The 14257-nt window shown below is 41.5% G+C and overlaps 1 protein-coding gene across 25 annotated transcripts in view; it reads right to left on the bottom strand.

Moving 5' to 3' along the window:
• Window positions 1–14257, bottom strand: part of PPFIBP2 (PPFIB scaffold protein 2) — a 1093831-nt gene that overhangs the window by 218169 nt on the left and 861405 nt on the right. For 16 of the 25 annotated variants that reach the window (XM_086955895.1, XM_086955898.1, XM_086955897.1 and 13 more), the window contains 2 exons: window positions 7155–7187; window positions 5526–5587 (listed from right to left, as the gene is read on the bottom strand). In XM_086955895.1, the coding sequence (XP_086812021.1) occupies window positions 5526–5587; window positions 7155–7187 (95 nt within the window). The remainder of the gene's footprint in view (window positions 1–5525; window positions 5588–7154; window positions 7188–14257) is intronic. The other 9 variants (XM_086955887.1, XM_086955890.1, XM_086955894.1 and 6 more) reach the window with 1 other exon arrangement.

The following is a 14257-nucleotide window of genomic DNA, read 5'->3' as shown; positions in this document are numbered from 1 at the left end:
GCTGCTGGCATGCTGGTGACAGCAGTGTCGTGATTAGCTAGAGGAGTCTGAAAGCCTGTGCGCTTCCGTGCTGCTAGAACTTGAGGCAAGTGAAAGAAGAGGACGTAAGAGAGGTGAAGGCCGACCATACCAGGAAACTGCTTTCTTCCCATATCCCCCGTCCCTCCCATCCCTGCTACACCACACTGCCCTTGCTCGGTAGCAATGGCCACTGGGTTACGGAGTAGCTGTTTACAGCAACAAAAACAAAACCTTGCTTTACTTTCTTTTGCTGTTTTTCTAGCTTTCAGTGACAAGCAGAAAGAACATGTTTATTTTTTGCACTCTTTATATAATTATAGAACAGTTAGAATCTTTCTCCACATTCTACACATTCCGAACTATTGTAACTTATAAAAAAATAAACAAAAAAATGGACTTGTATTAAACTTTTTGCAACAAATAGCTAACAGGTTTTGAAGGAGTTTAATTTTGCTCTAGAGGTTCAATTTTCTTGTTCATGTTTCAGAAAATGCTCACTCTTTGATATGAAACATACGCACCAACGTTTTAAGTGGTTTGTGGAAAACTTGACGGTGTGACTATGTATTAGATGGGATGAAGTACCACTGGCATCGATGATAAGGACATTGAAAGTCAGCTTGGAGTCCCATAACCTTATAAAGGAACCCACATTCGCCCTTGTTCCTCTACATAGTTATGGAACACCTCTCTGACTTGCAATATCATTATAGTATATGGCAGGGGGTACTTTATCCGTTGAATAATTAAGGTTTGGTCTACATAGAAAAAGGTTAGGAATAAAGGGTAGGTTAGAGTGAGAGGTGTTCACTTTATATATACTCTTGTAAGAAAAACATTTTTATAAGCATCAAATGGATTTTAAGAGCAGAAATAACTAAACTATTTTTACAGTATTGCAGACTATGAGAGGTAAAGTTTTTTTTATTATTATGTTGGAGGTGAAAACTCAAGACACAGAAGCAATGATATAAGCCTAATGTCACCACAGAAAGAACCTTGGGCCCTGAACCAGTAAGATCCTTGCTGGCTATCTCGGAGTAACCATGGGTTCATGAAATATTTGACAGAAACCCTTCAAATGATTTTCTCTGATTAATCTGCAGCAACGTTATAAAGAGTGCTGCAAAAGAGGGTTGAACTGAAAACAGGATCTTCCTTGGAATAGACTTACGCCCAACCACGATTTACTAGCCAGTCACTACTATGAGAAGGGGTCCAACCCAGAGAAATCAAAACACAAATGGACTTTATACCTGTACAAAAGTCTTAAACGTGCTTCTCCAGACCAAGGAAGGTAATACATTTTTGCAGAATGGTCCTCGCTGGAGTGAGTGATAAAGCCTGACTCTCTCTGCTATCTGTGCCCCAATATCCTATAACATGTAGCTGGCAGTCTGAAACCTCTATAGGTTACCAGAAAGATGAGATCATGCAACCTTAAGGAGTTTGGAAGATTTGTAACCATCCGGATTGCTGTGACAAGGTGCTGAGGGTTACCAACAAAGGCAGGCCCACTCTGGTAAAGATTTCCTTGGTTCGTCATGCACTTAGCTTTTGGCTGCAGAAACCAAAGCTTCAGCAGAACATTCAGAAGTAGGTATTTGACCTCATGCAGCCTAACCTAGATACACTTCCCAACAGTGCAGCAGCACCGAAAATTGTGAGCTCTGTTATAGTGGCTAAATTTGAACAAGGTGAAGGAAAGATAACAAAAGTGACAACGTGACCACAGTTATGAGAGGTCTTTGGCATCTATGATTTTTTGGGCGGTCTTGGAATGAAATCCCAATGTTCTGGTGGTAACTGCAATCTGAAGTACCCATCCTTATTGAGTTGTCTCTGTGCCCTGCTTTGCCCTATGTGAGGATTTTAAGTAAAAGGAAGAAGACTAAGGGACTTGGTGTGGTAGGTTTCACCATATCTGCACTTCCCCCTACCTCATTCAGAGACAGGGGAACAGTCAAACCTCTGCTGTGTCCACCACTGGAAACCCTTGAGTTGACCTAAAGGTGGGGCCACAGCCACACAAGAAGAAAGGTCACTGCATGGTAGAGAAATATTCATTTTGTTCTGCTGTGATAAACCCCCACTTTTTGTTTTTTTTCCTGCAGAAAAAGAAGAATGCCAAGCAGGTTGCAATGACACAGACTCCCACACACCTTTCAGTCTTGTCAACAGTTCATCGCTGCACCAGCAGATGCACATTTAGCACAATGACCCAAGTCAGTCAAGCATGGATCTTTAAAATGCTCCTTTATAAGTGAGACATTTTTAAGTCAAAGGCTCTGGTGCATACAAACACAGATGGGTCTAAATATTTCCAGATGGGATCAGTCAATCAGTTATCCAAACTTTGTTTATCCTCTAAAAAAGCACAGCTCCTTCGTTTATGGAAGGAAAAAAATATTTCCTGTCCAAATGGATTGTTGTTTCAAAATTATATTGGTTGAAAAACAGCATGAGCAAGCTGTACCACTCAAATCTTACACTTCAAAAGAACGCCCAATGCTTGGGTGTACAAGGATGATGTTAACCTCAATTCCATGAAGCAATGAAGGTAGAAATCAGCATATCAAAAACACAATCGAATGATAAAGAACTGACTCAAAAAGTGGGTTCTAGAGCAGAATAAGAAGTTAATTCAGTTTATTGCAAAAGGTTTAAAGGTGCAATACAGAAATAGTGGCAAATCTCACTTAAATGTATAAAGTCACTGCTGTGAAAGCTGTAAGCGACACTGCAATGCAAAATAATAGGCAAAATCAAAAACAGACAAAGTCCTAAATATGCAGCAAAATCAGTATAAAATCTGACAACATTCCTACCAGCATACGAAAGGTCTCCAAAACATCTGGCTCACCACCTACCTAAAATCAAGGGTTTATATAGAAAACTTCCTCATAGAAGAGCATGGAAAATGCAGAATCATTGTGGTGTGAGCAAAGGAATTTTCAACACATCAGAATAAGGATTTTAAATTCTACCAACTAAGCACTAACCCACTACATGAATATTGATTTATCCCCCTCATCCAGTGTCAGAACAAATTAGTTACATAAACAACAGCGAACCATTATGACTGTACTACGGAGTGCAACCAGAAGATCCTTAGAAAAATCGTACATTAGTAAGCCCATGATAGAGTGTATTATTCGAGAATGGAGTAATTCAGACATAAACAAACTTGACTTGCTTGACTAAGTGCAGCAGAAATAAACAGTGAATGTGGCATCCATTTTGGGCAATATGGTGTTGAGGCCTTGTCGAAGACTAATTAGCATAAGCCATGAAAGCCCACCTTAACTGGTCATATCCAATCACAATTATGGCAACAGTATCATGTCGGTGAACATGTGGGGATTTGAGTGTTAATTTACTATTCTGCACATTGCTAATCATGCTCATTCTTGACTGACATGATGTTGACTCACATATCAAATATTTTGGACATCTTTCAAAATGTCTAGAAAGGTGTGTTAACTGTACTAAAAGGAAATCAAAACCAAATAAATTAATTGTCTCAGTAAGTAAAACAGAAGGTCGCTGAAGTTAAAGTTTTACTTTGGTTAAGCCACATATGACGAACACTGCGTTAGTAGTTGTACAATCAAAAATGTCTACACATTTTACAGAACAATGTTGTAATTATGTTCTTAGCAAACTGTTAAAAAGGATCAGTGATAAAGTGAAATCGGCAAGAAAAGGGAGGTTAATTAGCCAGAAGAAAAAGGATCACCTCAGAAGAAAGTTCACATGGGCAACAGGACCAGATTTAAATGTTGGAAAGTTCTTTAAGCATAGCTTGAGTCACAGGCATTTCATCTTGGGACAGAGGATTTTGAAATGAGAGCATGATCCATTCAGTGTTGGGCCGACCAGGTCTCATTTTGATATTAGAGTTGTGTTGCATTCTGGTTCATCTGAAGGCAGGTGAGTTATTTCAGAAACCCTTCATTAAGTGTGCTGTTTATTTACTAGGATTTAGGTCACTGCTATGTGAATGTCAAATAAAATGGGCTCACATGGATGGCTTACTGCTAGGTTGCCTCAGTTGGTAGAAGGCCTCTTTAGACATGGCATTGACAAGGCAGCACATTGTCACATAACTGTCCTGTTATATCCCAAGTTTCCTGTTCAGTTTGGAGTAGGCGGCAGATTGTGTAAAAAGGAAACATGTTTTGGGTAATTCCATGAACTAATTTGTGGGAAGGGCGGTACTGTTTGGAACAGTTTTCTGCTTTTATGAAGCAGGGCGGTTTCAGTTTTAGTCATGTTACAGTTAATGAACATGTTCTGCTCTTCTTAGTCATAAAGAGCACATTAGATGTTTCGCTGTGTGGCCCACAGTAGTTATGATGTCTTGGATTCTACTCAATCTCAGAGAAGATATAAGGGTGTCAAACCAAGGCAACAAAAGCAGCAATCACACTCGGTTCTATGGGCAACAACAGGAGATAGATTACAGGCAATGAATCTAGATAGAAATCTTTTACTCCTTAACTCTAACATTTAAGGGTCACATAATGACTGCAGCTGGTTGTTAAAAGCGTCTGTGCAATCTTTATCCAGAGATACACTGACAACTTTGGGGACACGATATGTTAACAGCCTTATTCAAGAGCTGTAACTTTGTCTTTGATAATGGAGTGGAAACAAACACCAAGCCAGTGTTAGCACTGTTTGTCTTCATAATGGGTTGGATAGGCACTGTTAGTCTAAGCAGTCCAGACTAAGCTTTACAGGCAAAGTTGGTCTAGACTCTAAAGTATTTTCACCTGGGCTATGCAGCGAAGGTGTATTCAAGATAGGTAGTAAAATAAACGAACATTTGCCTTAACAGTATGAGCATACATCCAGGTTGGATAATGCAGTTGTGGATCTGGAGAGATTAGACTCTACAGAGACACACCCTGCTGTTTTGCAATACGGTTTTCATAGCGGCAAAAGGAGATGTGATCAGGCTATAGGGGAGCGAGGAAATACCCTAGGTGTCACAGTCGGTTCAAATTATGGATTGGTGAATGCTGGCCAAAGAGGTAGTTTATAATGTATGGAAATGCCCTAAGAAATTTGACAACATTTGGGGTCCATAGTGCGCTGCCCAAGCGCAGGACTTCACATAATGTTCCTACAGCCTTTGCCAGGAGGGATCAGCTAGTCTGGTCTGGTAGCATCCGAAACATATATGCCCCAACAATGACTGCTGGAGGGTCACCTAGTAATCACAAAGAGGGTCAACCCCACTGTGGGTGGTCACCAACGTCTGCATTTGCTGTGACCTTTTGTCCCTCTGTACAAAGACCCCCTTCAGGGTTCCAGTTGTGGGTCTGTCATGTATTGTATCTGTGCAATGTATGTGCCAGCATGCTTGTTTAGGAAGATCAATAAAATTGTATTTGGAAAAATAGAAACAGATGATGCAATCACCGGATCTAAGATCGAGTGCTATTGGAGTAGGTAGTAAACTATATTCACAGATGAGCGACAGTGGAGCACCTTACCTTTTCTTCATTTGCAGCTAATAAAGATTCCATTCCTATTTTTAATCGTTGAACTTCTTGATCTAAAAGAGTTGAAACATACTGAAAGGTTAACTGAAACTGAATAACAAACATTAACATTTTCAAATTTATAAACTAAAATAAGAATTAGAATTATAATAATAAAGAATTATACTACAGAAAACCAAGTTTTGAAATATTTAAACTGCAATGGGCTATTATAGACGAATTCAAAGATGCATCTAGAGAGGAGAATTTACTAACTGTTTGGAATTTGTCTTATTTAAGAAGTATTTTAAGATATATGGTAACTGTCATTAAGTAAATGCTCTTCCATAGAATGTCTGAATAAAAATGCTGCAGTCATACTTGTTAGTAAAATATAAATTCATATACATAATTGAGAAGTCTGCAGTACCCACTCCCAGCGTTATAATGCACTTCAAGAGGATACAAATGAAAACGTTTTAATTCCCCTGTCACCTAGCAGGCGAGGAAAAGTATAAGCAATAAAAAGTGCTATATAAATTATCAATGAAATCGATAGTGATCTGTGCGGTTACCATAATAAATATGATTGTAATTTCTGATTATATAGTTATTCAACATTCAAAGGATGCTACAGCTTGCTACACATATCCTCAGACAGTAACTGCAAATCGAAAAGTAAAAGCGGAGGTAATATTTTCAAGCAACAAACTTACCCTGCAATGGATACATCTAGCAATTAAATCCTGGTGCAAACATGTAAAACCAAACGAGCCATTTTATAACTGTGAGGTAAGTGAAATGGCCCAAATAAGTATGCATAACTCATTAAATTTCGTAGAATCCAATGATTGGAGTGACTATGGAAGAGATTAGGTCATTCAAAACCATTCATGTAGTAGGCCAAAGAAAGACTGCAAGCAATGTTCCACACAGTGGGGTCCATAGAAGCTATAGGAAACGAACTAAGAGTAGTCTGTCTCAAGAATAAATTAAGCTACAGTAGCAAGCTGAAAAAAATTAAGAACAAACGTGAAGAATCATTTTTAGAGATAAACCTGATGAGTTGCGCTAGATAGGATCACATAAAATATTGAAATAGGCTATGTACTGCAAGTTTTTCAAACCATTGTAACGTTAAATGCATACAGACAGTCATACAAGAGATACATTGTTCAAGTGATGATTCTATAATTTGATGCGCATAAATGACCACACATATAGCATATAGGTACAAAAGCACACAAATGAAGACATATATAACTGTGTGTGATGATCAGCATATCTGGTGTACTCCATTAGCCCATAGTCCCTGGACGTTAAAATGAGCAGACGGTTATGCAAAAGCCATCAGACAGGTTTTAAAGTTCTGCCACAAACGATAGTCGGAGCAACAAAACACAAACAGCTGAAGGCTATTAAAATAACATTTTATCATTTTTGTGAAGCTGTATGCCACATTTAAATATGAAATCATGCTAGTAATTTGCATTTTCTGTATAGTAAGCAATGACGTACAACTGGTACAGTGTTAAGAAGCAGTCAGATGGGCAACTTGTTATTGCTGTGGAAAAGCTGATTAGCAAAATTTGTGTGTGAACAGACACATAAAAGTAATGCCAACAGAATCATAGGGCTTACGTTTTTCTTTTATCCTTCTCTTATACACTTCCTCTATGCCGTGGGTAAAGGAAGAAAGTAAAATAAAGTATGCAGAAAAAAACACATATTAGATAATCTTTCAATCAAAATAGGCATGCCTTTATAGACATTTGCTGAACGTATTAGGCTTTTATGCAAATGCAGTCACATTAAAACTTTCAGAAAGATTTAAAAGGATGCAGGAATTGAAGGGGACTTAATGGAGACTCTGGAAATAGTGAGGTTATTTGTACACCAGGTGGGCAATTAGTTATATATTTTAGTGAGTTGAAGTAACTTTGCTTTGTTGTTAAATTCCACTAATTAAGAATGTTAGCTCTCTACATTTAAAATTTCCATCACTGAAACATTGGCTGGTTTCTGAAGTACTTATTACATAAACTGCAAGCATTCTATGGCAATACCTACGCCTGAAATGTCCTACTTGTTTCGTACCAATAGTGTTTTATTTTTCTTTCCTTACACCTGGAACACAGTTTAGCGTGGCATCACCTGATGCTTTAAAAAAAGGGGTCATGTGGATTTCAGGAAAAACTGGACACAGCAGGAAACGAGCTAAACAATTATCTACAGCACGTTTCCTCTGCATTACACTTTAACTGAATTCCACGAAAAGTTGAAACAGCAAGATTTTCGATCTGTAGACCTAATAACCTATCTTCTTATAGTATGAGTCAAAGAAATAGTATTCGAACTCTAACATTAGTTTTGCTGCTCAGAGGATCTCCACGCACTTCAATGCTCTGCCTTAATGGCATGGGATAGGCCCATCTTGCATTTGACACCAGCTCCTCACTTCAAACTTTAAAAAAAAGATAACACTTAGGCAAGTGAGACAGAACTCATAATTCGGTGAATAGACACCTCTCTTTGACAGACTCTAAACGCCTTATTATGACTTTGGCAGTGCGATGTCAGGTCTGCCCCGTGTGGTCAGATCGCCTGCCAAATTAGGAGTTTCCTCCTGTCTGGCGAGCTGATGTTCGGGTGTTCCCACAGAAGTGCCTCAGAAAATGGGCACCACAATGGGAATGCCAAAAACGGTTCCTGCAAGGAATGGACTGAAAAGTCCATGCCGTGCAGGAACTGGGGTGCATGCACATAGGGGAGCACATGTTGTGCCCCCCTGAATGCATCCCCCTGTGGAAGTGTTGTTTTCTCTCCACCACAGTGTTCATGGAGTGGGAACCGCCATTACACCGCCAGTGGAAAGGAAACTCGTATTATGCTTGGCGGGACCACTGCGGTGGCAGCAAAATTATTGCAGTGTCCTGACTGCCACAACACTGATAGAGAATGGGGGTTCCCTGGTGGCTGCTGCGGGCAATGATGGTCTGACTGCCCCAATCTTAATAGGGCCGTCGAGAGAACGCCGCCTCCGCCGTGCCCCCGCGAGTCTGGCAGTCTGTGGACTACCAGACTGATAATCGGCTCCTAAGTCTTTCAATGATACCACTTTAAAAGATTAGCCTCTTAATCCAAAATGCCAGGAATATATATTCTACCACTGCTGAGGGAATTTGATCAGTATCCTAATGTCATAATTTTAAAATTTACTGTGCAAAGAGTTCATAGTTCAATTAAATTTGAATTTAAACACTCCATAAAAGCTTGAATAAACCTATCACAGTTGGAGTATATTAGCAGCTTAATATTGAAATAATTATATTTTGCATCATCATTTTAGACATTTATATTTATGGAGTCATGTGTAAGTAACAAGACAATTTCAGCGCATCAGATGCTTAGAGCTTTGGAAAGACAATCCACTGGTTAGAAAGGAAATGGCATATTACTTTGAAGAGAAAAAGGTCAAATGCACAGGGTAAGAACACAAAGCATGAGAGCCTTTAGAAAACAATGTGACATTAAGACTTGATTAAAAACTAAACTTCAAAAAAGGTATCTAAAATATTGCATATCTTTTTGATATCACTGTACTTATAACAGTCAGCTGAGAGGAAAGGAGATTGGGATATGTGCAGTCCAGTCCTCCCTGATGAAAATCCCTAACCTGAGAACCAAAAAAGCTAAAGTTGATAAATTCATATTCTGAAATATTTATGGAAGTCTATGATAATGAAGAAAAGAAAACATAATATTAAAAAAATACACAAAATCAGTAATTATTCATTTAAGGTGTCAATCATCTAAAATGCAACAGTTCTGGCTGGTAGACCTTTGGCTATGCCAACGCCTGTTTTGATTTTTTGATTGTCTAAGCTTTAATTTTGTGTGATCTTCTGGGCCCTCAGCAATATGATTTAACAAAGGCTAATAGCAAAAATATTTTGGGTCTCGACAATCATACAGTCATAATCGTCCCTGGCTAAAAGAATCTATTTTGTGTGCAGATGTGCTCTTGTGAAAAAGCAGAATACCATTACTAACATTGAAGTTCGCTGGCTGGCTTAAGTGGGTTTACTGATTGAGTCATGCTGAAGTGGGAAGAAGAAACACGTGAATTGCACAACAGAAGACCAATAAATGAAAAGTGTCAGGTAAAAGTGCTTATAAGAAGAAAAAAAAAGTATATATATATATATATATATATATATATATATATATATATTCACTGAAAAAACAAATGCTACAGGACATTATAGTCAGGATCACATTTCACTTGTGCAAAACCAGTGAATTCAGCAGTTATAGTTACCTGAGCTAACAGGAACTGGCGTCAACGAAATGCACTGCTTATGACCTCACATATTAATCACTCATATCATGCCAGTGACATCACTGATGGCATCTCAAATGACATCACTGATGACATCATCCAGTGAGTTAAAGTATTTCATAAACGTTTCTGAGACTTAAAAGATATATACTAAGGTACTGCATAAGTTAAAATATAGTTTCTGTACTACTGAGTGATACTATTTATATTAAATGTCATCTGAGTGGCTGTGCAAATTTGTGGGAGTGGCTGTCTGAGTGGTCGTATGGGTGTGCGAGTGCCTGTATGGATGAATAAGTGGGTGTCTGAGTAGCTGCATGGGTGAGTGAGTGGCTGTATGGGTGAGTGAGTGGCTGTATGGGTGAGTGAGTGGCTGTATGGGTGAGTGAGTGGCTGTATTGGTGAGTGAGTGGGTGTGTGAGAGGCTGCATGGGTCTGTGAGTGGCTGTATGGGTGTGTGAGTGGTTGTAGGGGTGTAAGAGTGTCTGTAGGGTTGTAAGAGTGGCTGTAGGGGTGTAAGAGTGGCTGTAGGGGTGTAAGAGTGGCTGTAGGGGTGTAAGAGTGGCTGTATGGGTGTAGGAATGGCTGTATGGGTGTAAGAGTGGCTGTATCGGTGTAAGAGTGGCTGTATCGGTGTAAGAGTGGCTGTATGGATGTAAGAGTAGCTGTATGGGTGTAAGAGTGGCTGTATGGGTGTAAGAGTGACTGAATCGGCGTAAGAGTGGCTGTTTGGGTGTAAGAGTAGCTGTATGGGTGTAAGAGTGGCTGTATGGGTGTAGGAATGGCTGTATGGGTGTAAGAGTGGCTGCATGGGTGTAAGAGTGGCTGCCTGGGTGTAAGAGTGGCTGCCTGGGTGTAAGAGTGGCTGTATGGGTGTAAGAGTGGCTGTATGGGTGTAAGAGTGGCTGTATGGGTGTAAGAGTGGCTGTATGGGTGTAAGAGTGGCTGTATGGGTGTAAGAGTGGCTGTATGGGTGTAAGAGTGGCTGTATGGGTGTAAGAGTGGCTGTTTGGATGAGTGGCTGTGCAAGTAGCTGTATGGGTGGATGAGTGTGTGAGTGATTATATGGGTGGGTGAGTGTGTGTGAGTGCCTGTATTGGTGACTGAGTGAATGGTGTATGGGTGTGTAACTGGGTGAGTGAGTGGCGGTTTGAGGGGATGGATGTGTGCGTTGGTGTTTTAGTGGCTGTATTGCTCAGTGAGTTTGTGTGAGTGGCTTTTTCGGTGAGTGAGTGGGCATGAGTACTTGGATTGGTATGTGAATCAGTATGTAACTGGTTGTGTGGGTGCATGAATGGCTGTGAGTGGCTGCATGAGTGAATGACTTGTTCTGTTAGTAGCTGTATAGGTGAGTGAGTGGCTGTGTGAGTGCCGGTAAGGGGGTGTGGGTGGGTGTGTGAGTGGGTGTATGGGTGTGTGAATGGGTATGTAAGTGGTTGTGTGGAATAGGGGTATGAGAGGCTGTCTGGTGGTGTGAAGGGTTGTGGCAGTCGTTCTGTGGAGGATGTCATCAGTGATGTCATTTGAAAAGTCATCAGTGATGTCACTGACCATTTCCTGAGTGATAAAATATGTGAGGTCATAAGTAGTACATTGCATGGGCGTAAGGTATAATTAGCTCAGGTAACTACAACTGATGAATTTCACTGGTTTTGTACGAGTGAATTGTGAGCCTAACTATAACATCCATGTAACCTTTGTTTTTTTCAGTGAATTTTCAAGGTTTTTTTTAATTCTAATTTCGAACTATAACGTTCCTGTAACCTTAGTTTTTTTAAGTGAATTTCTAAGGTTTAAAAAAAAAATCCTAAGTGTAACCTTTGAGAGTAAGTGTGTGAGCAATTGTCTCAGTGGGTGTGCGAGTCAGTGCACGAGTGTCTTAATGGGTGTGTGTCTGAATGGGCCTGGGAGTAGCTGCATAAGTGTCTCACTGGGTATGTGAGTGGGCGCATGAGTGTCTGGGTGGGTACGTGAGTGTCTGAGTGGCTGTCTGAGCACGTCCATGAATGTCTGAGTGGATCTGAAAGTGAGTGTCCGAGTGTAGTGGGAGGGAGGCCGCAAGCTCACCACCCTAGGGTGATGTTTGTCTAGGGACCCAATCACCCAGGCCCCGGCATTCAACTATAAAAAAAATTAATGGGGAGGGAGGCCGCAATGCCCCCCCCCCCCATCCCAGTCCCGCAGACCTCATCCAACAGGGCCCAGCTTCATTATTTTTATAATTTAAAAGGGAGGGACCAATGTCGGCCCAAGGGAACCCCCATACCCCCAAGGCCTGGGCTTAAAATACATTTAATGTTAATAGGAGAGGGGGGACCACACAGACCCCTCTCCAGGCCAATTTTGGCCATGGGCCCTCATCCCATGGGCCCCAGCCAAGTTTCTGGGGTTCCCCCAGGGCACACAGTGTGGAATGGGCCATGCAGGGGAGCCTTAAGGCCCACTGACCGCCAGCTCTCTTCCTCCTGCAGGATTCGGCATTGTTGCTGCACGGAGAGAGGGGCTGAAAGGTAGCTCCCTAAATGTAGAAGCAATTCCTTTGTCTGTTTGCCTGCTTCCTTGATAGTGGGCAGGAAAACAGACAAAAACTCTGCTTCCTGCAAGCAAGAGCCTTTTATCAGTTCTTGCTTACTGGAAGCAGAGTGTTTGCTCTGACTTGATGGGAGCTACCAAAGCTCCCACCAAGTCACAGCAAACAGCTATGTCCCGGAGGTGGGCACCTTAGGACATAGCAGTAACTGGCCCTAGGGCGTGGCGATCCTCAGGAATGTGGCCGCCTCCCTTGTCGTTCAAGGCTGGCCCTGGGGAGGGTGTGGTCCCTGGTGGCACAGATGGCCTGGGAGGGGCCCCACGCAGTCCCCTCCCACTCAAAATGTTTTAATTTGGCCATGAGGAGGTGGTGGTCCCCACCATCCGGTCGGGGGGGGGGCTCGGCAAAGCTACGATTACGATCAATTGAGACCCATGGAACTGGCAGTTCCCGGGACACAGTGGAGGTCTGCAAGGCTCACCCGATTTGTTGGCAGATATCCCTGGGGAAGTGGCAGTCCCTGTTGCCTGAGTTGGTCCGTGCGCCCCCCCCCCCCTAGTAAAAACATACGCCCTAGGGAGGTGGTGGTCCCTGGGGCTTAAAAAGTTTGCAAATTTTAGGCATATAAAAAAAAAGCTTGTATGCTGTAGCAAGACCAAGGCTAGGGGACCTGCTCCCAGCTCAATCTCATAATTATTTGTGAAGTCACTGCGGACACAGGTATACAAATTTGGATTTCCTTTAATTTCCCTAAAACTATTGAACAGATTTACACCAAATAACTGGAAGTGTTATCTGCGTAACCAAATCTTCATCTCTGCCAAATTTGGTATACTTCCGTCCAGTGGTTTGGGCTGCAGGCTCGACGAAAGGTCCTATGGGAATAAACATGGGAAAACACCCTTTCTTTGACACCCCCCCCTTTTTCACAACCCTCGCTTCATGGATCACCCTGAAACTTTTCATGCACAACTAAATTCACTGGGGCACATTTTGGGGGAAATTTTCATGGAGATTTGTTAGACGGCGTCAAAGAATTAAATGGCAAGTCAATTAAATGCCTTACCTATAGAACATGGTCCCAACTATAACTACCTACTGGCAATCGCCAGTAGGAAGGATTTGTTCATTATACTGTTGTTTTATGTCTTTATCATGGAATCATTCATGTTTAGACAGATTATGCATTTGTGAGATAATTGTTTTAAAACGTACTGTTTCGCAAAATAAATCCACTTTGTAGCTCTGATAAGCAAAGGGAGTCAATTCTTGCTGTGACAATATCTTCCTGGGTAGCTAAACATTCTTCTATCAAACTGGGAGATCATTAAATGTAAATTCAGCTATCAGCCTCACTGAAGGGTGAGTTGTAATCAATGGTGCCCTACCCCTTTTTGAGGTGTTATAACTGTGGGGTTTGAATGTGTTAAATTATGCAGTGAAAACTGTTGCGTCTAAAAATGGAGAGGTCGCCTGATGAGAACTGCTAGACATTGAAAGAACAGTGGTGGCTCCTCTGCTATGGCGAAGAAGCGTTGCCCCACTACTTTTAAGCAGCGCAAATAAAGGAAACACAGAATGATAATAACTTTGAATTATTATCATTTTATGTTTCCGTGCTGCTTTGCAGGCGGGTGGGACTGTTCTGCTCTCGGAGCAGGGCAGGGGATTAGTGGTTTACCCACTCCTAAGTGCACATCATGACTGTTTGGCCGGCCCTCTGGGATTGGCCAAAAAGTCATGCACACTTTCCCTGTTCTCCACGAGGCTGGCTGGAGAACATGCCCAGGCCTCCATTCACTGGCTTTGCGTAGAACCACAAAGCTCAGACCAATCACAACGATGCATTGCAGCACTGTGATTGGTCAGGGG

Source organism: Lissotriton vulgaris, chromosome 2_1 (genome assembly GCF_964263255.1).
Source record: "Lissotriton vulgaris chromosome 2_1, aLisVul1.2, whole genome shotgun sequence".
In the NCBI taxonomy this organism is placed as follows: domain Eukaryota; kingdom Metazoa; phylum Chordata; class Amphibia; order Caudata; family Salamandridae; genus Lissotriton; species Lissotriton vulgaris.
The sequence above is the reverse complement of the archived record's forward strand: the minus strand, read 5'-3'. Positions and strand labels throughout refer to the sequence as shown.